The sequence below is a fragment of the Acinonyx jubatus genome, chromosome D1 (genome assembly GCF_027475565.1).
Source record: "Acinonyx jubatus isolate Ajub_Pintada_27869175 chromosome D1, VMU_Ajub_asm_v1.0, whole genome shotgun sequence".
In the NCBI taxonomy this organism is placed as follows: domain Eukaryota; kingdom Metazoa; phylum Chordata; class Mammalia; order Carnivora; family Felidae; genus Acinonyx; species Acinonyx jubatus.
The window spans coordinates 44,179,799-44,205,399 of NC_069390.1; the positions used below are offsets into that span (position 1 = coordinate 44,179,799).

The 25,601-nt window shown below is 38.7% G+C and overlaps 1 protein-coding gene across 2 annotated transcripts in view; it reads left to right on the forward strand.

The window, feature by feature from the left end:
• RRAS2 (RAS related 2) overlaps nt 1-23,992 on the forward strand; it is a 74,887-nt gene extending 50,895 nt beyond the window's left edge. For both annotated transcript variants that reach the window (XM_027073077.2, XM_015068751.3), the window contains exons 2-6: nt 7,717-7,804; nt 8,753-8,855; nt 9,025-9,133; nt 20,192-20,310; nt 22,463-23,992. In XM_027073077.2, coding sequence (XP_026928878.1) covers nt 7,717-7,804; nt 8,753-8,855; nt 9,025-9,133; nt 20,192-20,310; nt 22,463-22,550 — 507 coding nt within the window. In that variant the 3' untranslated portion in view covers nt 22,551-23,992. The remainder of the gene's footprint in view (nt 1-7,716; nt 7,805-8,752; nt 8,856-9,024; nt 9,134-20,191; nt 20,311-22,462) is intronic.
• Nucleotides 23,993-25,601: the final 1,609 nt, after the last annotated feature.

A 25,601-nucleotide genomic window follows, 5' to 3' on the forward strand; every position in this document is an offset into this window, starting at 1 on the left:
GCCAAATGCCTCCGCTTCAGAGGTTAGAATAGAATTCAGGGTTAATACTGGCTTGGGACCATATTTCAGTGGTAGCTCTTGTGGTCTGGCCTTATGGACCTAAACACAGATGAGAACAATTTTTCCTTGGGGAAATGAGCACCAACTGACTTAGAAACAAACATTTGAAATAGAACCAGTTTGTAAGTTGACTTTTGTACTGTACTTTTTCTCATTCCATACCAGGCCCATCGGTTTGCAACCGAATACTTCACTTGAGGTGTATCATCCTTGAGATGGCACAGAAGTCACATGAAAGGCACAGGGTGGCTATAGACAGTCTGACACAATTAGCAACATTGACTGAAGGCCTGAGTTTTGTTAAGAAGAAACTAAAAGGATTACTGGACTTAGGGTATTCTTTATTCTGCATTAGAGTCCTGGAAGATCCATTATGGGGATCTCCGTAATTATACATGTTAGGTTAAATGAAATACTAATTGCAGTCAGGAAAAAAATATGTCCTTGAGTAAAGGAATATCAACTATATTGGAAACATTTGACATAACAATAAGAGAGGGTGTTGCAGGGAACAAAGGTTCTCTGTGACTTGACAGCTGCTGTTAAAAAGTGACACCAGGAAGAGCCTGACTCTGGCCCCAGCTGCCTGAAGTTGTTGCAGCCTTCTCTAGTGTTACCAGAGGGATTTACACTGCTCTTGTCTTAGCAAACAGAGGCACTGATAGATAGCTAACCAGGTCCTTGTGCTCTGGGAAATAAATTTCTGACTTCTCATTATAATCTTCATACCTAGAGTGTTTTTTAAGTATTCCAGTATTTTGAGGTTCTGACTATATGCAGTGTACCTTGCTTATTAACTCCAAGAAAGTTCTAAGAAGCATGAGGTAGGCCTTGGACATCAAATCTAGTTGGAAATCTATAACAGGGCTTTAACTGGAATTCTACCATATTTGAGTTTCTCTTGAAGCTTGAGAGGCTGAGAATAAAGCAGTAGTTACCAGGTTACCTTCATATTTCAAGAACTTGCCTAAGGTGGCCTTAGAAGGTGGCCTTAAATTGGTTTTGCACATTTAGCCCATTCTTTATCCCCAGTAAATAAAGTGTGGAGAGTTAAGGGTTCTAAGACCAGGATGTTTTTAGAGAGAGTTGTTTGTGGTGTGTTCTGTGTCTTTTCCTACCTCCACACATAGCTTCTAGAGAGCAGGGTGCTTCTCTTAAACCCCTTTCATTGAAGCCAAATGATAAGGGAATGTCTACTAGAATCATTCTGAAAACTCGACATGTATCCCTGGTATTTGGTAGAGTATAATGAGTAGTATGAGAATCTGTGGATCCATAGGAGAGCAGAGAGAAAGGAAGAGGGCTGTATAGTTAGTAAGTAATCTGTATTTCAGAGATAGTAGTGTTTCCTTGAGCCTCTGGATAGAACCAGGTTAAACCCTTCTAAAGAGGGATGCTGTGCATGGCCACCTAGAAGATGATATGAACCAGGATGGAAATGGAAATTCCAGGATTTGAGGGTTAGAAGTGTAAATAGCTTCTTCTCACTAAAGTCATGGGAATTGCACATGGAGGGTCTCGTGTAAGATTCTTCCAGGAAACCCACAGAAAGTTAGCATGGGCACCAGATTTCATTGGTGCGGCCTTTCAACTCCCCTTACCTCTCCCCAGTCCTTCACTTCCAAAACTAAAGGAGCCAGAGGTAGCCTGGTTAGAGGTAGAAGAGATGCAAAATGGGGAAAGAAAGAATATTTGACTGGTGCCCCCTGCCACACCCCTACTCCACTGCAGACTTCTTGAAAGCTCTATCTCAGAAGGGAGAAAGAAGCTTTTTAATTTAGATGAGTATTGACTAATTGTCAATACTAGACATCTTAACTATTGAAATCATGATGTTTTGGGGCTGATAGTGATTGAACAATTATGTATAATCAAAGAGTGATTGGAAAAAATTAGGAGACGTGTTAGATTTCATTCAGGAGCAAGGAAGAGCTTGCACACAGAAGAGCTTTGAAGGAAAGTATGCTTCTACTCTTTTGAGTTTAGCTCAGTGCATCATTTAATACATTCACATGTACACATATATGAAAAGATAAGCAATTGGAAAAGGAAAATGTAAGTATCAGTTCCAAGGTATATATAAAGTTTGGTGTATATATTTTCAGACCTGTCACCTTAAGGATAAGAGAAATTAAGGCATATTGAGATTGTTTTCTGGTTGGGGTGTTGAAGGCCTTGCAAAGGAAGTAAGGTATGGATTGGATTGGCCTTCATTAGCTAAGACTTACAAGGGCCTACTGTGTGTCATAGGCTGTACTTTGTATTCCACATACAGTAGTTTTACTTTTCACAACAATCATGCAAGCTCAGTATTATTTCCATCTTAACACACATGGAAACTGAGGTTCAGACAGGTTAAATGTGGTGCTTTAATTTCCCATAGGTAGTAAAAGTAGCTGAACTGTATTCTGGTCTGTATAACTCAGGCTCCTTCCACTCCACCCTGCTGCTTCCCTGGTGGCCCCACACACTAGGATACTGTGGTGGGATGAGGCAGTGGAACCTAGGCAGACAGACAGTCCTAGCCAGGAAGAGAATGGGGCATACACTGCTCTCTCTGACCAGGCTCTTCCGTGGCTGCCTCGGGGCAGCCGTGCTCCGCCCCTTGGGTCAGAGGTTTCTCTTTTCCCATGATCCTTCAGTGCTGCATCTGAAGCCGGCACTGGGACATGCCCTCCTTAAATTATCCCTCTTCTTACCCTTTTCTGTTAAGAAAATGGGCTTTAGAGATGTTAATCAGTTTACCCAAGGACTCTAGTAGTGGAACGGTATCTGGGTTTGAATTTTAGGTTTTTCAGACCCTGTAGCCCATAAGTTTTCTTCTCATCATGCTGTTACCAACAAAGACTTTATAAGTGCTTGTATTAATAGAAAATGGGCCCTTAGGAAACCTGTTTTGGTTTATTCTATCATAATTGAAAAAAAAACCATAATACAGATTTTGTGGATAGAATTAAAAATAGGAAAGTACTGACTTGGAGTGGAGGGGAGCAGAGAACCACAGAATTCTGTACCTGGAATGTTTCATGATGTGGATTCTGTGTGTAGTGTGGGGGAAAAGGGTGAGCTGACTAGGATGTCAAGAAAAAAAGTCTCCCTTTCCCCTCCTCCTGTACCCCATGTTTTTAGAGGACTCCTGAGACTTTCCTGAAAATGGCACTGTGCTCAGAAATGTCCTGTCGTTTGTTTAAAACTCCCCAGTGGCACTTTAGATCTAGCCTCCTGTCTTTACATATGCAAGGGTAGTGAATTTAACCAGTGTGCTAGATTTACGGAGTTCCACACAATTTCCAGTACATTACCCGTCCCAGTGTATAGACCAGACACCGCTCTGTGGCAGTGCTTGGGAACTGCACTCTCACCAGTAGCTGGGGGTCAGGAGAAAGTGGGCTCTCACTCGCCCAATGAATGCAGAAGTGGCCTCAGCCTATTCTCTTTCCTCCCCTTCCCCCTTCCGTTTCTTCCTTAAGGCTGCTGTGAATGGGAAGATGGCGAGCTGGCAATTCTCTTAAGCCAAGCAGAATTCCTGTTGTGCAATCTAGTGGCATATAATCAGGAATACTATTCCTGACATCACAGCATAATGCTCTTGTGTTACTAAGGGCTTCTGACGACCTTACCCACGCCAGGTTGTCAGATTTTATCAGGGGGAAATAGACTCCCTGTGTGAATGGGATAGCTTCCCTAATTCTAAACTTTTCTCTGTATATCTTAACCTTAAAGAGACTTAGCTCCATTTGCCCCTCTTACTACCTGGAAGGCATCCTGCCCTTTGAAAGCAGGCGTTCTCTTTCTTTCTGGGATCCTTCTGCATGCATTCTTTCTTGTGATACCAAGAAAGCACATTACTTTCTCTTTGCTGTCCCCCTTCCCTCTTCTGTACTGTTCTCTATGGTCTTCTGCTATGCAAATACTGTACTTATTTTTTTCTTACGATCTGCTATAGAATATCCTTTCTGGACTGTGGTTGGTAACTTCTAGCAGCCTCAGGAGAGAGACTGTATTCTTCTTTGGCAAATTGCTGGACTATGTTTATAAGTGAGTGTACACACAGTTCCTACAGGAGTAGGGTATTAACCACTTATGTTTTGTTGCCTTCTGAACTAGCATGGTATTCAGTTCTTTGGCCAGTACATTTAACATTCTCTATTCCTCTCACCCACAGCCACAGCGCAGTTACTGGGTGTTGTCTAAAAAGCAGTGGGCTCTGTGAAAATAGGGCCTTGTCCCTGTGATGCTCTCTATAAAAAACTGTCCACCAGGATAGCAAGAGCAATTGGCTGAGGACTTTAGGTAGTGAAAAATAAGGCTTCGAATGGTGAGCAGCACAGATCAAACTAGAAGGATTTGCATGTTGTGTAAAGTACTGAATCCTGTAAACAGTAGGGGGCCATTAAATTTATGTGTCTTATATAGAGGTGTAATTTGTATATGTACAAAAAAGTGCACACAGCTTGTGTACAGCTTGATGAATTTTTACCTATGTGTATATCTGTGTAATTACTGCTCAGGTTCCAGACAATATCTCCAAAACTCCAGATGGGGAGATTATCTTGACTCACAACATTTTGGATACCAAGTCCCAAGGTTGGTTTGTGGTATAAGCAGGATTGGAATTATTACAGCTGTTCCTGGGATTAACGGGTCTTTATACTTGAATAAAAACACTAACTCATATCATCTAATTGTGTGACAGAAATAATAATACAGTGTGGTTAACATTTATCAATCATCAGCATGTCTTGGCACTTTATAAATATTTCTTCAGTTTATCTGCTCCAGGAGGGTTTGTTACTGTCCTATTTTACAGATGCTAAAGGTCAGAGAAGTAACATGTCTCAGTTTCCACAGCTAGAAAGTGGCACAGTTAGTATCAAATCCAGCACTGTCCATCACCAGGGACTGATTTCTTGTTGGTGATATGCTACCTTAAATATCTGGTGCCTGGGTTTAAGTAACAGAAACATTATGTCTTCGTAGTGGGAGAGGATGATTATATATGTTACCTGCTACCTGCGCATGAAGAATGCTCTTTTTAGGCACATTGTGACTTGTGGCTTATAGGAATTTCGAGAGAGAAGAGGGTTTTGGATTCTGTGTCAGTCAGGGCCTGGAGCGGTGTTCCTTAGGATGAATTTTTTTTTTTTTTTTTAACATTTATTCAGTTTTGAAAGGCAGAGGGAGACAGAGCGTGAATGGGGGAGGGGCAGAGAAAGAGGGACACACAGAATCTGAAGCAGGCTCCAGGCTCTGAGCTGTCAGCCCAGAGCCCGATGCGGGGCTCCAACTCACGGACCGCGACATCATGACCTGAGCCGAAGTTGGCCGCCCAACCGACTGAGCCACCCAGGCGCCCCTTAGGATGAATTTTTATGAAGGAGAAAGATGCTTACAAAGAGGATGGCTCCTTAAAATCGATATATAGCAACAAGGCGATGGTCCCTACAGGTGCAGTTTGAAAACAGGACACAATGAAGATGAAATGTAGACCTAAATATCTAGAAATTCCAGCAATTAGTTTGCCTTAAAAATTAATATCAGTGAAACAAGTGCATGCCAGTGTTAGTTAGCTAAGTGGCAAAATTTTTATTACGTTTCAGGAGGTAAGATGGCCAAAGTAAATGTGAAACTTAAATAGCCACTAAAAGGAAAACAAAATTTGTTTTAATAGCCCTCAAAGTTACTTAAACCCAATAATCTTCTACATACGTTAATGTCTTAATTCTGTCTCAACAGTGCAAAAAAAAAAAAAAACAACAACCCTGTCACATCGAAAGAATTTTAGTTATTCATGATTAAAATATATTTAATATTTGTCCATTATTTTTTCAAAGTGGGAGGGACAGTGCAGCACATTTTAGCACATTTAGGTATAAACTGGGAGTAGTCAATAAAATTCAGGTTTTACAAGATGAAAAGCATGGCAGGAAGTATCCGATTCTTGCTGAGGAACCTGTTTCAGGAAACTAATCTTAAAAAGATGTAAACAGCATGCTTTTATCCAACTTGCTTGGGGAAAGACTGCAGTTTTAAGTTATTTAGAATAGTGGGCATAAAGGTACTATTTGTTGCCAGTTGTATCACTTTTTGAAGAGGTGCGGAGGCCAAAAAATATAATCTCTGTTTTGATATCTGTTTATTTTTAAATGGGAATAGGATGGTGATGGAGATGGATTTCTACTCAGAGCTGCTCTTGTTGGTAAATGTTTCTTTTACTGACTTTGTTGTAAAAACAAAACAAAACAAAAAAACCCCTGCATTTAAGCAATTAAAGTTAATCCTAAAATATAAATAAAGTATGGAAAGTGTCCTTCAAAAATACAATATATGAGGTCATAGTAGTAGCAAGCAGATCTGTGTCTCCCTCCCACCCCCAACTCCCCAACCAGGAGTTTCTTTAGAAGTCTTGTTCAGAGTGCCTACTTCTGAGTAGCTTCTTGGTGTTTGCATACTACACATGCCGGGGGTTGTCACTTAAGAATGCTGTGTCCCTGGAGCCAGCAGGTCTAGCTGCCAGGAACCCTTGCCTGAAGAATGGCTGAACCCCTTTGGCTCTGGCTCCCAGCATTAAGCTGCCTTCCTCCAAGTCATTCCCTCAGATTTGGTAATGAGTCAGGGGGAAAGTAGGCTTTGAGGAAGTCAGTCAAGAGGGGAGAGCAAAGGAGATGCTCAGAACAAAAGAAGGATGATGTCAGTGTCCTAGTTAGTGCCCTTTTAAGAAGTGGGAAATAAGTCTCTTTGAGTCTTACTGTCGCTGTTGTTTTCTTTTTAAAACCTTTAAAAAACGGTGAAGTGTAATACACAAACATTTTTAACTGGCTCACTGAGATTCTTCCCTTCCTACTCTGCTACCTTAACTGTCCTTTCTTCTGCTGATTGCAGAAGATAAGTTGGGAGGCTTTGCTAACAGAGAAAGACAGAAATAGATGCTAGAGATGAAAAAAAAAAAACAAAAATAACAGTGAAGGAGTAAGTTTGAGATCCCAGCCAAAAGAAAAAAAAATTCCGAAATCATGTTTCCTTATGATAATACACAAGGCAAATGAATGGGAAAAAACCAAGTATGAGGAAAGAAGGGGAGAAATGAAGGTGGGATGTGGGATCTTCCAGGCTGTTTGTCTTCCTTTGTTTCAGACTCCTTTGTTCTTAGAACTGATGCTTACCCCTGGGTTGCGGATAGACTTGAATTATAAGTGTGTTTTTTCTATTTTTATAAGACTGTGAGCACTGTGTGTGTGTGTGAGTGTGTATGTGTGTGTGTGTGTGTATGTATGTGTGTGTGTGTGTGTGTGTGTATACACCCATCTTAGGTATATATAATTGAAAAAATTATATATAATTATGAAAACACTGCATTAGGTCTTTTGCAGTCTTCTTGCATATATCAGATAGGAGGATTCAGAGATATCAGTACGTTTTCTCCACTTGGAAGCTACTCTGAATACGTTTTATTCAGTTGGAAACCAACTGTAGTAGGATACTACTATTTTTGTAAACCAAATAAGGTAGTAAACGTTTATTAAGGTTTAGTAGGAGAAACCTTAATACAATGAAACTATTGCTATTCATTCTGTATCAGTGAGATTTGATAAAGTTAATTGGTACTTGGGTGGGCAAGTAAACATAAATTTAAAAATGAGGTTATTTTTCTTACAGTCCTATTTTGTGACGGATTATGACCCAACCATCGAGGATTCCTACACAAAGCAGTGTGTGATAGATGACAGAGCAGCCCGGCTAGATAGTAAGTAATCTTCCTTTATTTGATAGTTTACATATCATATTTTTGAAAAGTAAGCTTGGGTGTTTTGCTAGGTTGCATACTACAATTGAAATGTGGTCTTGAAGCCTGTGTCTTTCATCAGCTTTGATTGATGAATCTGCATATTAGGATATTTGAATATTTAAATATTTATCCTACATATTAAGTTATTTAAATATTCCTCAGCAAATGTAATATAAAACAATAATTGTGTTGATCTTGTGCTGGTGAAACTAATCATGTCATGGTAACTAGTTGGAGTTGAATTTTTAGGGACATTTGGAAAGAAGCATGAAGTTTCAGCCCTATCTACTTTCTTGCAAAGGTTAAAATGGGTGTAGTAAATATAGAAAAAGAGTCAATATTTGTCAACTTGCTTAGAATTTATAGCACGGAGGAGGCTTTAGCAAATAGGGTTTTGGGCTTGGCTACACATTACACATCTCCACAAAAGATAGCCCTGTTCTTTTAAGTTCGAGGATTCTTTCATTCAGAGAGATCAGTAAATAACGTTAGCGCCTGCTCTTTAAGGTATTTGGGGGGAGTAGACCAAGGGATCTTTCTTGAATGGGTATCTTTTTCAGTCCTTTCTGTGGAGGAGATAAAACATCCAAGTGACTTTAGAGGTTGTCTGACTCCATCTGCCTAGATATATTTGATATTTTTAACCTTGTAATTGGTATGCTAATATATTCTAGCTTACAAAAATCAACTCGTATTGATGAAGATGACTCTGAAACTGTCTGCTGGGTGATATATTTGTCTCTAGTGTTGAGAATAAAGCACTAGGAAGAGAAGGCTTTTTGTTTATTTCACTGAGTCTAAAATATATACTCTAAAGGACCCACATTAATTGGGCCCTGCCCTTATGGGAAAGTCATTCATAAAATGAAAACACGAACACGGTTACATGTGTTGTTTTCTCTTTAGTTCTGGATACAGCAGGACAAGAAGAGTTTGGAGCTATGAGAGAACAGTATATGAGAACCGGCGAGGGTTTCCTGTTGGTCTTTTCAGTCACAGATCGAGGCAGGTTTGTACTAGTATTAACATGTAGATCTCCTGTTCATGTGTAGATCACTATTTTATTGAATTTGGATTTTCTTGTTTTTATAGAAAAAGGAAAAGTAATAAGGTACTAAATGGGCTGTGGAACTTGCCAAATTCTGAGATTTGAGCAAATTAATTTGTTTTTGTTTTAGTTTTGAAGAAATCTATAAGTTTCAAAGACAGATTCTCAGAGTGAAGGATCGGGATGAGTTTCCAATGATTTTAATTGGTAATAAAGCAGATCTGGATCATCAAAGACAGGTAAGAAGGAACTTTGCTGTTGGGAATCCCATTATTGATGATCATGTCAGTGAATGGATGTGTTTCTTGAAACCATTGAAAGTGCCATGATCAAGGAAACTTCTGAGCTTGGCAGTCTGGGTTTGGGGAAGTCAAATTCTCACATATTTTTACACCACACTTCAGTTGACTCTGTAGGCCCATATTTGTACCACCTCCGTTCACATGTTCTTATTTCGTGAGTAATCACCACAACTCTAATTCAGTTAGCTCATCTTAAAGTTACCCTTACTTAAGGCCAAACTCATTCAGTGTTTTAAAAAATTTTTTTATACATTTATTTATTTTTGATAGCACAAGTGGGGGAGGGGCAGAGAGAGAAGGAGACACAGAATCTGAAACAGGCTCCGAGCTGTCAGCACAGAGCCTGACACGGGGCTCGAGCTCACAAACTGCAAGATCACGACCTGAGCCGAAGTCGGATGCTTAACCGACTGAGACACCCAGGTGCCCCATAAACTCATTCAGTGAATGCTAATTTACCTTCATCTAGAGAGTGGTTTTAACGTAAATTACAGTATTTGGATTTTCCCTAAGTCCCATTAATGATGGAATTTTCTGTTACTTCTTTATACTGGCTGGCTCTAACACCAGTAAACTGTAAGAAAAGAATATTTTTGGTATTTAGTTGTAGGCTGGATTATACTCACTTGTTTCTTTACCCTCTTATTTCACATTTAATTTTTAAAGTATTGGGCACCTTGTCTGCTCACGTTTTTGTGAAGGAGTAGAACAAGGTCAGATAGGAATAAATGCAGGCTCTACATTGTCTTTTTGTGTCTATTTCTTTTAGGGCTTTAGCCTCTACCCCATATCTGGAATATAAGTTTTTAAGTTGTTTCTTAATTTTTTTTTGGCATTTAAGTTCTCTTTTGTTTTTATATAACTTTGTGTTGATGTTTTTAACATTTTGTTTGAAAAGTATAAACCTCAGGAAAAATGGGTTGATAATAGCATCGAGGGCAGCCTTCTATTTTGTAGTTAACTATTTAAAACATAATCTTTGATTTGTGTGCTCTATTTGTAAAATTTTTTTGAAGGTATATCAAGTTTAAAACATGGGCTTAAGGGAATGATATTATTCTAATGCTAAGATTTAGAAATGTTTACTCGTGATACTTAATGTAGAATAAGTTTTACTGCTAGGTCCTTTTCACATCTGAATTATTACAAAGTTATGGTGAAAAAATTTGATCTTCACTTCAAACAAGTATAAGTGGTTTGAAATAACTTAGAATACAGCACTGCTCACACCTGAAACCTAGAGTATAGAGTACATTTATTTTTTAATTCCTTTTTGGGGGGGGGTCATTTCCTTCAGCGTTTCTGAACCTAGTTATATTTATTAAATGTTGCCAGTAGAACCTGTCTGCTGCTCTTGTCAGTCCTTTCTAATACTAGAAACACTTTTCTATGTTACCGAATCTGGGAAATCCTAACAGAGGAGCTCTGTGGCAAGCAAGTGGCTCTCCCCCAATCTTAACACTGACCTCTACCCCACCCCTGAGTGCTTTCTGCCATGATTATGGAAAAGGTTTTTGTCAAACCCTTTTCATGGTCATATACAACTCTAGTAACAGACTAACTAGGTAGGAGGCCTGGGGTGCGTGGGAGGTCTCCTGTAGGGTAGGTGGTGGCTGGGAAAAGTAGGGCAGGGAAAGTAGGGGAATGTATGCCCCCCCCCCCCCCCCCCCGCATAGGCCCTGCTGTGATGGGCTTGGGGCAGAGGGTCTGTATGCGTTACTCTTAATCCTCTATGTACCGAAGATTGCCAGTGTTTGGTGTATGGTTTCCATCTGTTTGCAGATATTCAGCACTGGCTTTGTTTCATGCCATAGGCTTACAAAATTTTTCATCTAGGTTTTTTTCCCCTTTTTATAAGAGTAAAGATTCTCCGGGTAAAATGAGAAACAAGGTGATGAGAGGAACATTGTAGGGGATGATAAGTTTCATATTTCCATCACCCAAAACATACGCACTTAGGCTGGAGTAAGATCTTCTGTATTCATTTCTCTGCTTTAAACCGTACACAGGATAAATTACCTGTAGCTGAGAGCTCAGCTGTGTATATCCTCAGGGGAGAAGAGCAAGTGGCTCATATCTGACTGCTTAATTTTTGCTCATTCCCGTAGATTCTACTCTGAAGGATGGGCGCCAAGAAAAACTTTTTCCTGTTTATGCTTTCTCTTCTCTTTTCTGGGTTCCCGCACACTCGCACTCACGCATGATGGCTGCACTTACAGGAGCCTTGAATACTGGCTGGCAGGAAATCTACCACCTTTCCCTGTCCATTCATTTCCCACTTGTTTTCATGCTTATTACTCACTTTCTCATTCTTAAACTTACAATGCTTTATTCCCCTTCCTCACTCATGGCTAATGATGAATCATATTTTCCTATTTCACTGAGATATTTCTGCATGTTTCCACCTCCACATAATACTAACCTAAGTGCACATGTACCCCATCAATTCTGCCTTTCCTCACTTCTGTGGATAAACTGTTTACCTATCTATGCCCATCCTCTCTAGTAGGCCCTGGGTCCCGCTCCTTCTCACTAGCTCATAGATGTCACCCCAGCAATGGTTCTGTTCTGGTTGTTCCGTTTCTCTGCTGCATAATCATTCCCACAAGCATGTCATGCTACAGTGGCTCTCATCTCTAAAACAAAAAGTAACTACAGCAAAAGCGTGTTCTTAATCTCACATTCTTCTCTGTGTACGTTTCTGCTCCTTGTATCAAGCAAAACTCCTTAAAAGCATTATCTACACTTGCTCTCCTCTCTTTCCTGCCATTCTTGCTTGCTCTGACCTCAGGCATGCAGCACCCCAGTCAAGGTCACCATTTATGTAGATGTCAGTAACGTTTGACACAGATGCTCATACTCTCATTTTTGAAACACTTTGTTTACTTAGCTCTGGGATACCTTAACCTATGCCTCCACTCTTTCTTTGCCAGTATTTCCTTCTCTCTCACAGGTATCTTAGGCCTCAGGTGCACCTTCTTCTAAGGCTCTAGTTGTACAAAGACCACTTTACCTCCCAGCCTTGAGAGCCATACACCGTGCATTTGAAGTTGAGGTGCTGTGCTAAAGGTTTTTACCTTTTTAAAGTCTCTTTAGAATTAAGGGTGTTGTGTATAATGTCTTGGTACCTTTACCTGCTTTACTAACAGCCTGGACAGGCCACAGGATCCATAAAAATTTCTTCCCCTGTTTAGAAATGTTGACTTTTTGGTCATCATCCTTAAAGGGTTCTTACTCAGTAACCAGTCTTACTTGCTCTTAGTTATTGACCCAGTTCATTCTCTTCTGCCTTTGTGTTAGACACAATCCTTTGGACTTTTTCTAGTTTCTTGCCAGTTTTCTGTTACATAGCAAATGCCAGTTCTCCATGTTCTTTGAATTTGTGGGTCAGCCCTGGACATTCCTATTATTGGTTCCCGAGATTCTGAACCCATCTGGGAAGAGGTCAAGCAGAAGAGCTTTTGCTTATTAATAACTTACTTTTGGCTTCTGTATCTCTGGATTTGCTCCTTCCTTCCTTCCTTCCTTCCTTCCTTCCTTCCTTCCTTCCTTCCTTCCTTCCTTCCTTCCTTCCCATCTCATCCATCCATCCATCCTTCCATCCATCCAATATTTATTGAACCCTTTTCTAGACACTAATAAAACGCAATAGAAAGAACAAAGTCACTGAAATTGTCATTAAATAAGAAGAATTTGAATGGTTAGAGTTACCACACACCGAGCCCCTTAGAGATAAATAACATTGATCATCTTGTTTATTCTATCTAAGGTGGAGGAAGAGAACACAGGTAGTTGACTTGCTTGTGCTTGCTAAAATGTAAAAGTAGGTACATATAATAGCATACTGATTTCTGAAATTTAATACAGCAGTATGTGTGCTTGGATTGTGGACTTTGCTGTATCTCTGATTTCAAGTTCCTTGTCCTTGACTCAGCCCTGTCTAGAAATGGACTGTTCTGTTCTTTTTGTGTTTACCCTTTCTTCCTCTGGCTTACTTTAGCCTCCCCCCCTCCTTTCCTCCTTGTTAGGTGCTAGTGGCCACTGTTAATTTGAGAAAGGAACCCATTACACTTAGGATAATACCCAAGTGTACTAACCCCCACTGTCTCTGTTTAGTACCTTGACCACAGTATGCCCCTGTAGCCTCCCAGGAAAAGACCCCACCCCTACCCCCAATAGTAGAGTCAGGGTCCTCTTCTTGCCTTACCTGTTTTTGCCTTCTCTGTATCTAAAGATCTGTAAACCATTGAATGTAAGTAGCATGAGGGCTTCTCAGTTTCGATCAGTTTTGTTCATGCTTTGTCCTTAGTACGTAGAACAAAGACACACACTCAGTAAATATTTGCTGAATTGAATGATTCAAGGCATCAGTGAATCAAGATGTGGTATTAATTTGATGATTCTTTCTATACAATAGGCATTTAAAAAAAAAACCACAAAAATAAGTTTTGGTTCTGTTGGTCTCTTCCTATTAAACCCAGTTTGTTGGATAAAACTGCTCTCATCATTCATATTTGCTCCTCTCCATTTGGAAATACATAGTACTAGATATACTCATTATTGTGGATATCTGCTAATATTCATTTGTGCCTTTGAAGTGAGGGTCACTGGAGGTTCCCAGATGTGTAGGTCTGTGAATTTGTTATATCAGATTCACCTTTGTTGCTTAAAACAGAACATTTCTGGGTAGTGCTGACCCACCAAATTAAATTATCCAAGAGATGAGGTTTAGTATTTGGTATCTTTATAGAATTCTCTGGGTTGGGGAACATCTAGGAAATCCTTATTTGTGTAGCTTTCAATCTTCTGTTGATTCTGGCTTCATAAAGCTTTGGCTTTGTTCCATGTAATATTCTTTTGGCTCATTTTTGTGTTTGCTTGCTCTGGTGGTAACAATGCTATTTCTACTTCTTAGTTAAAATAATGCTACTCCAGTGAGCTCAAAAGCAGCTTTATATGTGGTTAGAGATTTCTTGACCAGAAATGTATGCACAAACTTTGCTGACCTTGATTGCTGGAAGACAGTGATGTGAGACAGTACTTTAAAAATAAATAAATGAGGCACAAAATTAGTATTGGGAGTATTTTATCATGTAGGCCATTAATTCATTATTTTTTCTGTATAAAGATACCTCATTTGCCATTTCTCTCTAGCTGAATTACATTATGCAGGAGGGGTGGGACAAAGTACCTTTTTGAAGAATAATTGTGCTGAAAGACATGGCAAAATTTTTGAGGACATATGTCCCTCCCCCAAAGTTATATTAATAATTATTGAGATTGACTAGTCTCAAATATTAATTTTTATTTTTCTTTCTGTATCTTTTATTTCAAGCTTTACTTATTTGGTCATACTCTGTTTACTTAACATGTTTTATTTCATTAACTATGTACTCTTCTAGGCTCTGGATGTACAAAGACAAATATGCCTTCCCCCTCTAGCTACAAGGGATATGATGGTGGGAGAGCGAGAAAAAGCAACATCAAAAATTGGAGTATAGTGTGTTTACTTTTGTTCACTGTAGGGCATGATGGGAGCTCTGGGGTGCTGTTCCAAAACTGCATCAGCACTGAGGGGGAAGTTATTGATTACTTGAGTCTTGAAGTATTACTAAGGAACAAACTAAGAGTATAGGGTTGGGAGAGAAGGGATGGCATCCCAGGAAGAAGGAACAGAATTTGTGACAACGTGGTGGTATTTTTTTGTAGGAAGGAATTTCCCATGTCAAGTTAAAATAGGAATTGTCTTTTTAAAATTGGCTTCTGTGAAGCTTTCTTTTCTTACTTGGCTTCCTCACTAGTTGTTAATTGCTTGCTTGATTTGATTGATTTATATTTCAAAACCATAGGCCTTATGGTGCATAAGCTATTTTGAAGAGAGGCAGGGAAGTTTAAAAATTACAAAAACTTGGGTATACTAGTGCTGTGTAGAACCTGCCTGCTACCCTTTTGGAACACAACACAATATCAACTCCTAGGTGGTAGTGTAATTATTAGATGTTTGCATTAATGGAATAACCTGATGATACTGTACTGAGTTGCTGAATTTTAGAAATGGAATATTAAATTGGGAGAGCAAACTACCTTAAAAGATTAGAGGGAACAATACCTTGAGCTCAAATAGGGCCAAGAATAATTCCTGCTCCAGGTTAGCCAGAGTGAAAAATGTCATTAATTCTTGGGGTATTGCGTAGTGTACTCAGAAGGTTTTGTTCCAGTCGTAGGGCAAAATTAGCTCTAGGGTAATTCTGTTCTGGCACTATGGAACAAAGAGGACTACACTTTCCAAATAACTGCATCCCAGAAGAAAGCTCAAGAATATATATAGGAATACAAACTATCCAGAACCCAGTAGGTCAAAGTCTAGTACCCAGGCATCCATTCAAATTACCAAGCAAGAAGCAGGAAAATATGACTCATAATAAGGAGAAAAAACAAGGAGTAGAAACACACCCAGAAATGACACATGATAGAATTAGTGAACAGATATCTTAAGCAGTTCTATGACTATATTCCATATGTTCAAGAAGCTAGAGAAAAGACTGAGTATGTTAGGGAGAAACATGGAAGATGGAGAAAGATCAAAATCAAACTTGTAGAAATTGAAACTACAATGTTTGAGATGAAAGATACCCTGGATGGGATTAATAGCCAGAAGCAACAGCTGGAAAATGTCTAAATTTGATGAAAACTGTAAAATGCATACATTTAAGAAGCTCAACAAACCCTGAACATAAGAAATATGAAGAAAATTAGAATGAGACAAATTAAAATGGAATTGTCTGAAACCAGCGAAAAAGAGGAAACGTGACAGATAACCAGAGGAAAAGAAAACTACGCACAGAGGAACAAAGATAAGGATGGCGGTGGTCACCACTGTTTCTCATGGGCAACGACTCAAGGCAGAAGATAGTGACACAACATCTTTCACGTACCAAGAGAAGAAAACTCATCTAGAATTAAATACCCACTAAATGTTTGTTTCAAAATGAAGGTGAAATACTCCACAGATATGCAAAAGGTGGGAAGAGAAGATTTATTACCAGCAGACCTGTGTTATAAGAAATGTAAAAAGAAGGAAAATTATACCAAATGGCAGTTTGGATCTATACAAAAAACAAAAACAAACCCACCAGAAATGGCAATTATGTGAGTAAATATAAATTACTTTTATTGTTATTTGTCTCTTTAAAATATACTCTGGATGTTTAAAGCAAAAAAAGGTAACACTCTGTTGTGAGGTAAAAGATAACAAAATGTAGGAGGGAGAAATGTGTTACTGTAGTAAGCCTCTTATACTATATGTGAATGGGCAGAATGCATTTGAACTTTGATGAGGGAAAATGTGTATTATAAACTCTAAGGCAGTCATTAAAATAACATGGTACGTACTTCATTAGCCAACAAAGGACATAAAATGGAATCATAAAAGCAATATAGTTAACCCAGAAGAAAATAGAAAAAGAATAAGCAGATTAAAGAACAAATAGGATGGATAGAAAACATATCAAGATGATTCAGTGATGACGGTAATCACATTGGTGGTAGATTGTGTGAACACCTCAGTTAAAAGGCAAACATTGTCAGGGCACCTGGGTGGCTCAGTCGGTTGAGCGTCCGACTTCGGCTCAGGTCATGATCTCACGACTCGGGAGTTCGAGCCCCACGTTGGGCTCTGTGCTGACAGCTTGGAGCCTGCTTCGGATTCTGTGTCTCCCTCTCTCTCTGCCCCTAACCCACTCTGTCTCTGTCTCAAAAATAAACATTAAAAAAAAAAAAGGCGAACATTGTCAAATTGGATTAAAAAACAAAACAAAACAACCCCCAAAAAACAAGACCCTACAAGAAATCTACTTTCAGTGTAAAAGACAAATAGGTTAAAAGTGAAAGGATGGGGTAAGATATACCATGCTGATACTAATGGAAAGCCTCTTGAAGTGGCAATATAAATATCAGACTAAGTTGATTTCAGAGCAAAAAACCTACCAGGAATAAAGAGGATTGTTTTATAATGAAAAAGAGATTAATTCATTAAGAACATAACAATCCTAAACATTCATATATTGAATAACAACTTCAAAATTCTTCTTTTTAATGTTTGTTTATTTTTGATAGAGAATCAGAGCTTGAGTGGGGGAGGGGCAGAGAGAGAGAGAGAGGGAGGGAGGGAGGGAGGGAGGGAGGGAGGGAGGGAGAGAGGGAGAATCCAAAGCAGGCTCCAAGGTGTGAACTGTCAGCACAGAGCCTGAACCGGGGCTCGAACTCAAGAACCGGGAGATCATGACCTGAGCCAGACCAAGAGTCACACACTTAACTAACTGAGCCACCCATGCACACCACAACTTCAAAATTCTTAAAGCAAAATTGAAGGAACTGCAAAGAGTAATTGACATGTTCACACTTAACAGAATTTTCAACATCCCTTTTCAATAATTGAATAGAAAGAAAACCAATAGGATATGGATGGCTTGAACAGCAATGTTGAACAAATTATTCTGAACATTTAGTGAATGCCCCACCCAACAATAGCAGAATACACATTATTTTGAAATGAGAACAAGTCTCAGTAAATTTAAAAGGATTCTGGTGAGACCAGGTATGTTCCTTGACCATGGTGGAGAATTAATTTGGAAACCAGTAACAGAACATAGCTAGGAAACCTCTAAATATGAGGAAACCAACAAGCTTCTAATTTATCCTTCTATAAAGAAATGATCAAATGGGAAATTGCAAAGTATTGTGAACTGAATGATATTTAGAACACATATCAAAATTTGGGATGCTACCAAAGAGGAAATTCATAACATTAGTTACCTTAGAAAAAAAAGGAAAGGTCTCAATTCAATGACTGGCTTCTACTTTAAGAAACTAGAAGAAAAAGAGCAAATTAAAGACATAGTAATTGGAAGAAGGTAAATAATAAAGGGTGGAAATTAACAAAATTGAAAATAGAAAAACCATAGAAAGATAAACCTAGTTTTTAGAAGATCAAAGTGACAAATCTACCCAGAATGACCAGGTTAAAAAGAGCAAAGGGCACAGAGTACCAATGTCAGTAATAGGAGAGGTGCCATCACTTCAGATGTTAAAGATATTGAAAAGATAATAAATACTATAAAAAGAAATACCATACTATAAAGAAACTTTATACCAATAAATTCAACAAGTTAGATGAAATGGACATTTCTTAAAAGGTGCACAAAATATCAAAACTCACGAAAAATAGATAACATGAATAGTACTGTATCTATAAAATAAATTCAACTGGTTATAAAAACCTTCCCTCGGAGAAAACCTCAGGTCCAGATGGATTCATCGGTAAATTATACCAAACTGATTTTGCTGAAGGTATTCCAGAATATTGAAGATGAGAGAATTCTTTCCAACTCCTTATATGAAGCCAGCATTACTCTGGCTTACTAAAGCCAGACAAAAATTTACAAATACTACAGTCCAATAATTCTTGCAAACATGTATGTAAAAATTCTTAAAATGTTAGTAAATAGAATTTAACAATATATGAAAAGGACAGTGCATCATCACTCAGGTGGGGTCTATTCCAGAAATGCAGTGTTGATTTAACAGTCAAAGATGAATCAACACAGTTCACCAGATTAACAGACTAATGTGGAAAGATTATGATCTCAGTAGATGCAGAACAAAAAAAAGATTTGAGAAAATTCAACACACTGTTAAAAACTCTTTACAAATGGAATAGCAGAAACTTTGTTAACACGCTAAAAGGCATCTTCAGTGAAACCCTACAACTAATAGTGTGCTTAATGATGAAGGACTGAATGCTGCTGTCACTGCACTGAATGGTCTACGCAGTGAGGTGAGGCCAGAAAAAGAACTGAAAGGCATCCATATCAGAAAGCAACCAAGTTGTCTTTATTAGTAAATGACATGATTGTTCATCTAGAAAAGCCTATGGAATTTACAAAAGAACATCCAGATAAGTGAGTTTAACAATTTCCAGGGTATAACACAAATATACAAAAATCATGTTCCCATTTTTGTAGAGAATATCCATCGTTGAAAAGAGACCAGAAGAGATAGGTTCCTTAATCTATCCCTTTCCCCAGTTGACATTTTCTAACTTTCTGCAAGTGTTTACTTTTGTGGCAAAGACAGCAACAGAAGTCATTCTTTTAGAAAGATCTTTTTCATTCACACTATGTAAATGTAATTTAGTTTAACAGTTTTAGTAAATATCACTACTTCAACCTTTTACACTGAAAATGTGTAGGATAATATATATTCATTTTATGTTTCTGACGGGCCTACCATTTTAGGTCATCAGCTCTGCCACACTTCTTGTCTCAATATAACAAAGGCGTTGTGATCATAATCATTATTCATTTTTTCTCACATTTATTGAGTGTCTCCTATGTACCAGGTATTAGGGAGTTTTGAGATGAGGAAGACCCACAGTCTCTTGAGGCTTCCGTCCTCTTCATCCTCAGCTCTTCATGATAGTTTTCTCTCTTGCCTTGTTGTGTTTAAGCTTTTCTAGACTTCTTTTAGTTCTTGGAACTTGGGACACTGCCCGTCCATGGCCCTCACACAGGCCCTTTCTTTTGTCAGGGATACTCTCTTACCCCACCCTTAGCCAACTCCTTGCTCTTTATTTGGTTCTTAGTTTAAATGTCATTCCTCGGGGAAACTTTCCCTGATCTGCCCAGCAGGGTTATAGACTCTACTAGCACCTTGTACTTTTTCTTACCAGAATTACCATCATTGTATTTAATACTTTGAGTAATCACCAGACTGGAATCTTGTTGCATGGTAATATTTCGTCACAAGTATGTTCTTCTGGGTTGTTCTTCAGAGCTGGGCTTCAATATGTGTTGAGCTTTTAAGTCTGTTGGTTTATCTTAAGACAAATCAGCTTGGCCTCTGGCTAGATTAGGAGAGCAGTCTGTGGCCATAGGGTTAGATGGAGCAGATCTGATTTTTAATTCTGTACCTCAGATACAACTCTTGGAATTTCAGGTAACACAGGAAGAAGGACAACAGTTAGCACGACAGCTTAAGGTAACATACATGGAGGCGTCAGCAAAGATTAGGATGAATGTAGATCAAGCTTTCCATGAACTTGTCCGGGTTATAAGGTAAGTGAAACACATCTACGGTGTGTTTGTTTGTTTTAACTTATAGAATTTTACAGGTAACCACACTGCTTTTTAAAACCACCAAGTAAAGAAATTACCATTAAATGTTTTTAGCAAGAAACAGGAAATTATATGTATAAATGCTTCTGTGCACATGACAGGTTAAAAATTTTAATTAAGTACATATTGTATACTAGGAACTTGCTACATATAAAGCCAGATTTAATTATATTGAAGTAGAGAGTACACACAGGGATTTAAAAAAAATTGCACACACAACCTACACCACTTCCAGTGGTATCAGTGGTACGAAGGTAGGGATGACAACAGCTAACGTTTGAGTGGAGATCTCTGCCAGATACTGTGTCTGATGCTTTACATGTGTTACCACATTTAAATTTCACCACGACCCAGTAAGCGAAATACTTTCATTTATCCCCACTTTTGGATGGGAGAGCAGGTATAGAGAGGTTAGCTAACTTGTTCAGAGTTTCAGCTTTAAATGGCAGAGCTGGGACTTGAATCTGTGTCTCTGATTCCAGAGCCTGTGTTCTTAGGCTTTGCTTTTTCCCCACCTCCTCCCAGGCTGTGGGAGCCAGGTAGTAGAGATGCGGTGCTCCAGGTGCTCCCATTCGTGGTGTGAAGTATGATATCCCTCATAACAAAGGGTTTTTCTGTTCTGCTGGCCTAGAAGGCCCCTGCGCTTCAGAAAGTGTTAATGGTTCCAGGAAGCTTGAGGTGAAGGGCAGGTGGCCTGGAGTTAGTTTCTGTGTGAGAAAGATTGAGTTTCCATATAGTGGGAGGGGTTTGATTTGATTATTTTTAATCTTGGTGGCTTGGCGCCTCCTTCCCCGTGGGCTCTCTCTAGATCTGCGGGTCTCTCTGCTTGACAGAAACGTGGAGCTGTGGGCTTCCTGTACTTTTTTTAACCCCTTGCCTGGGCATTCTCTTTGTGGGGAAAGGAAAGTAAAGATTATAGTTTTTAATTTTTTTAGTGGTTTGTTAAAAGTGCAAGTTCCATTATTTTTGAATGAAAACAGAATTTCAGTTTTGCAAGATGTAAACAGTTATGGAGGTGGATGGTGGTAGTAGTAACACTGTGAATATATTTAACACCACTGGACTGTATGCTTAAGAATGGTTAAGATGTCAAGTTCTGTTATGTATTTTAACACGTGTGCATGCGCACACAAACCGATACCTTCTTAAAATAACGTTTACTGCCTTTTGAATGCTTTGTCCTTGGTTTTGATCCTCAGAATCTATATCCAAATCCATCATTTAATCTGGAGAAGTGGGTAGAGGCGGCAATTAACAAAATTACTTTAATTTTACTTTTATTTTATGTAGGCTTCACAGCCAACAGGGGCTTGAACTCATGATCCTGAGATCAAGAGTTACATGCTTTCCTCACTGAGCTAGCCAGTGCCCCTAGGGAAGGCTTTTTTATGCCAGCCACTGATAGGCCTTTAAACGTAACAAGATCACGTTTAAACCTCTAGCAACTGTGAAAGGTAGAGTTTTATTATTCTCTTCGAAAAAACCGAGGTTCACAGAGGTCGGCTAACTTGTCCAATGCTGACTTGTAGCTAGTAAGTGGCAAAACAGGAATAGAAACTGTGTACCTTGTATGGGTATGTACTTTATATTTTACTCTACCAATGGTTGCTTTTTTTTTTTTAATGTTTATTTTGGGAGAGAGAGCACTAGCAGGGGAGAGGGGCAGGACGAGGCAGAATGAATCCTAAGCGGACTTGATGTAGGGCTCCATCTCAGACTGGGAGATCATGATCTGAGGCTAAACCAAGAGTAAGATGCTTGACTCACTGAACCACCCAAGCGCCCCTGGATGTCTGTTCTTAAGTATACCTTACTGTTAATGGAGTTACAAAGTGGGAAGGGAACTTAGAGGTCATTGAGTTCAGTATCTCATCTGATTCCAGACTCACCTATGAGTGGAGCTCAGATAGCTCTGCTTTATGCTGGCGTTGAAACACTTGTGCCTCTTCCCCCGAGATTTGCTTCGATTCCCTAGGTGAAATTCAACATTGAGAAGCATATGCACATAAACTAGACTTGTCCAAAAAGAATATATTTGTAATAATATGTTACCAGCAGGGTAGATTTTGATATAGATTTTTCTGTCTTACAGGAAATTTCAAGAGCAGGAATGTCCTCCTTCACCAGAACCAACACGGAAAGAAAAAGACAAGAAAGGCTGCCATTGTGTCATTTTCTAAGAATCCCTTGAATTTTAGCTACCAACTGCCAGGAAAAGCCCTCATCGTCTCCTCCTCTCCTTATAGTTTACATCACATCGTGTTGGTACCTTTCTAGCCTTAGATACAAATGATCACCGTGGTAGCCTTAGACCAAGAAGCTGGCTAATCCTTTCCGTGAAGCTAATCCTATGGTCATTTCAAGACACATTTAAAGGAAACACTAAGGCTGCTTCAAAGATTATCTGATTTCTTAAAAATAATGATCTATATACATAGACATATTCTTTTTTAAGGGCTTACATTTTAATAGGGATGAATCAGTTTTGGAACCTAAGCTGTTTGCCAAGCTGAAGTCATAGGTTGTGAAATTAACTTTTAACTTCTGGAATCATATTGCCTATTGTTACTCTAAATAGAAACATGAGTTGTTTTTAAATGTGAATTTTTGCCTATCTCTAAAAATTTTGATGTCAACTTTAGTTAACCTTAAGTACACTGAATTGAATCCACAGAAGTGAGACATCTCAGACCTTTGCTGATGCTACAGCCTTTGTTTTCCAGTGGCCAAAATACCAAAATGCCTGTTATGTTTATAGATTAAAAACTGCGTATAAAGCCTTTATTACAGCTCCACTCCTAAAGATGATAATAATGTTCTTTGTGGCCAAATATTTGGACTTATTCTGCATTTAGGCATTTCAATGTTCTTGGCTTTTTAAGTTAACTCTTTTCACAGCCATGTTGAGAGTAAAAATAAATAATTTCTGTCTGTCTTCCTTTTCAAGTATTTCTGGATAAGGGATTCAAAAAAAAACTAAAACTGTTTTTGTTTGTAATATAAAATATGGAATTGATCTTTCCGGGGTCAGAGATGATTAATGTTTTTGCTATATACTTTTATACATTATTTTCTTATCAAACTAGTTAACAAGTATTTTTATATGTTTGTAAGCAAATATGCTTTCACAGCATACCTTGTGTATATGTAAAGATAAGTATTTAATTCTCACTGTTCACTTTTAACTGACAAAGAAAAAAACAGTGAAAACTACAGAAACTGTGGTAGAGCTGTCCTTGCCATCCCGGTCCTGGTCCTGGTGGCTCCCGCCTTTGGCCAGTCACACACCTGCTTGAGAAACCTCCTCCGTAGATGACAACAGGGTGAGAATCTGAAGTCACTTGTGATGTCCCGTACTAGGTATTGACTGTTCTATCAAGTAGTAAGTGTAAAACTTCTCTTTGACGATTAGTATAACTGTGGATGGCTTCTGATTTTTGTTTTTAATTTTGTGGATTGTGTTTCAACAATTCAGAAGTATGTTCCTGATGGTGAGATACTAAGTGGTATTGCACGGTTGTCACTTTATTGAATGTGTACAACAGCCCCGTGAAGTTGATAAAGCGTACCCTTGTATAGCTTCAGGTGCTAGAATTAAAACTGATCTGTTATCACAAGAGAAGGTTTGATGACTTGTTATTTGGGTGGTTTCTCAAAGGAATGAGTGTTGGAAGAAACTTATTTTAGTAGCTAGCCCTGTGCCTTTTCCCAACAGTGCCCTAGGGTTTGAATCTAAAAATGAATATTGGTTATCTGGCAGGTGAACTTGAAGTGAAATGGCTTGGTGTTCTTAGGGGTTTCCTGACTATTAAGTCAGCATTTCTTAAACTTTTTCTATGAAGTGCTCCTGACAGAAACCCCTATATCTAAAGGAGATACCGCTGAAGACAAAGCCTAAAGCAGCTGAGGAAAAGCGCATACATTTATTTGAATACTAATTAAAATTACTGCCCAGGAAGGGCCCGTATTTATCCTGTGGGTTTTGGTATTATAGCACCATCGCATGTCTTTGTTAGGACTTTCAGTTGGGATTTTTTACAATGTTTATTTCTTTTTATTTTGAGAGAGAGAGAGAGAGAGAGAGAGAGAGAGAGAGAGAGAGAGAGAGAGAGAATGTGTGTGCACATGTGTATGAGCTGGGGGAGGGGCAGAGAGAATCCCTAGCAGGCTCCATGATGTCGGCACAGAGCCCCATGAGGGGCTCAGTCTCACAACTGTGAGACCATGATTTGAGCTGAAATCAAGAGTTGGACACTTTTAACTGACTGAAACACCCAGGCGCCTTGGGAAAAATGTAAAGTTATCATAGGTAACCTCAGATAACAAGAGATTATCTACATAATAGGCAGATTTAATGGAGAACACTTTATTCTGAATAGATGATTTGTAGCAACACAGTTTGAAGGTTAAATTTATATCAGTTGACTTTTTTTCCCCTCTCTGTGCTTCACTTTGAATACTTTTTATTGCTACACCTTCAGGTTCCCTAATGTTTTCTTCCCCAGTTATTTAATCTGCTATTAATCACATTGAATGAATTTTTTATTTTAGACCTTGTGTTTTCTTTTCTCTTTCCTGTAGAGGTTCTGTTTGGTTCTTTTTTACATCATCCATTTCTCCCATTATGCTCATGTATTTCTCTTATCCAGCCCCTCTCAACTGAGTTTCGAGAGAATTGAGCCTAATGCCTGTCTGTGGTGTGCAATGAATTAACTTCTCTTCAGTGCATCTAGAGTGGTTCTAGCTGTGTACCATCCTTGGGAGAATTGAAAAAGGCTGCTTTGAATATTTGAACATGGTTTTTATGGCTCTTTTAAAGTCCTTGTCTGTGGAACTCATTTATCTGTGTAATTTTTGGATCTGTTTCTATTGACTGACAAAATTTTCTCTAGTTATGGTCACATTCTTCTGCCTTTTTATTTATTTATTTATTTATTTATTTATTTATTTATTTGCACATCTAGTAAGTTTTGATTGGATGCTAGACATTGTGTATTTTATGTTGTTGGGTGCCTAGATCTTGTCTTCATTTAAAGATTTTTTTCCCCTGGTAATTAATTTACTTGTAGTTCAGTTTAATCCTTTCAGGTCTTTTACATTTTATATAGTCTCAAGTATCTTTTTTTCCCCCCCAGGATGGTTTAGCTCTACTACTAAGGTGTGGCCCTTTTGGTGTCTCTACTGAATGCCCTGCATAATCAGTGAGGACTCTCTGATTCGGCTAATGGAAA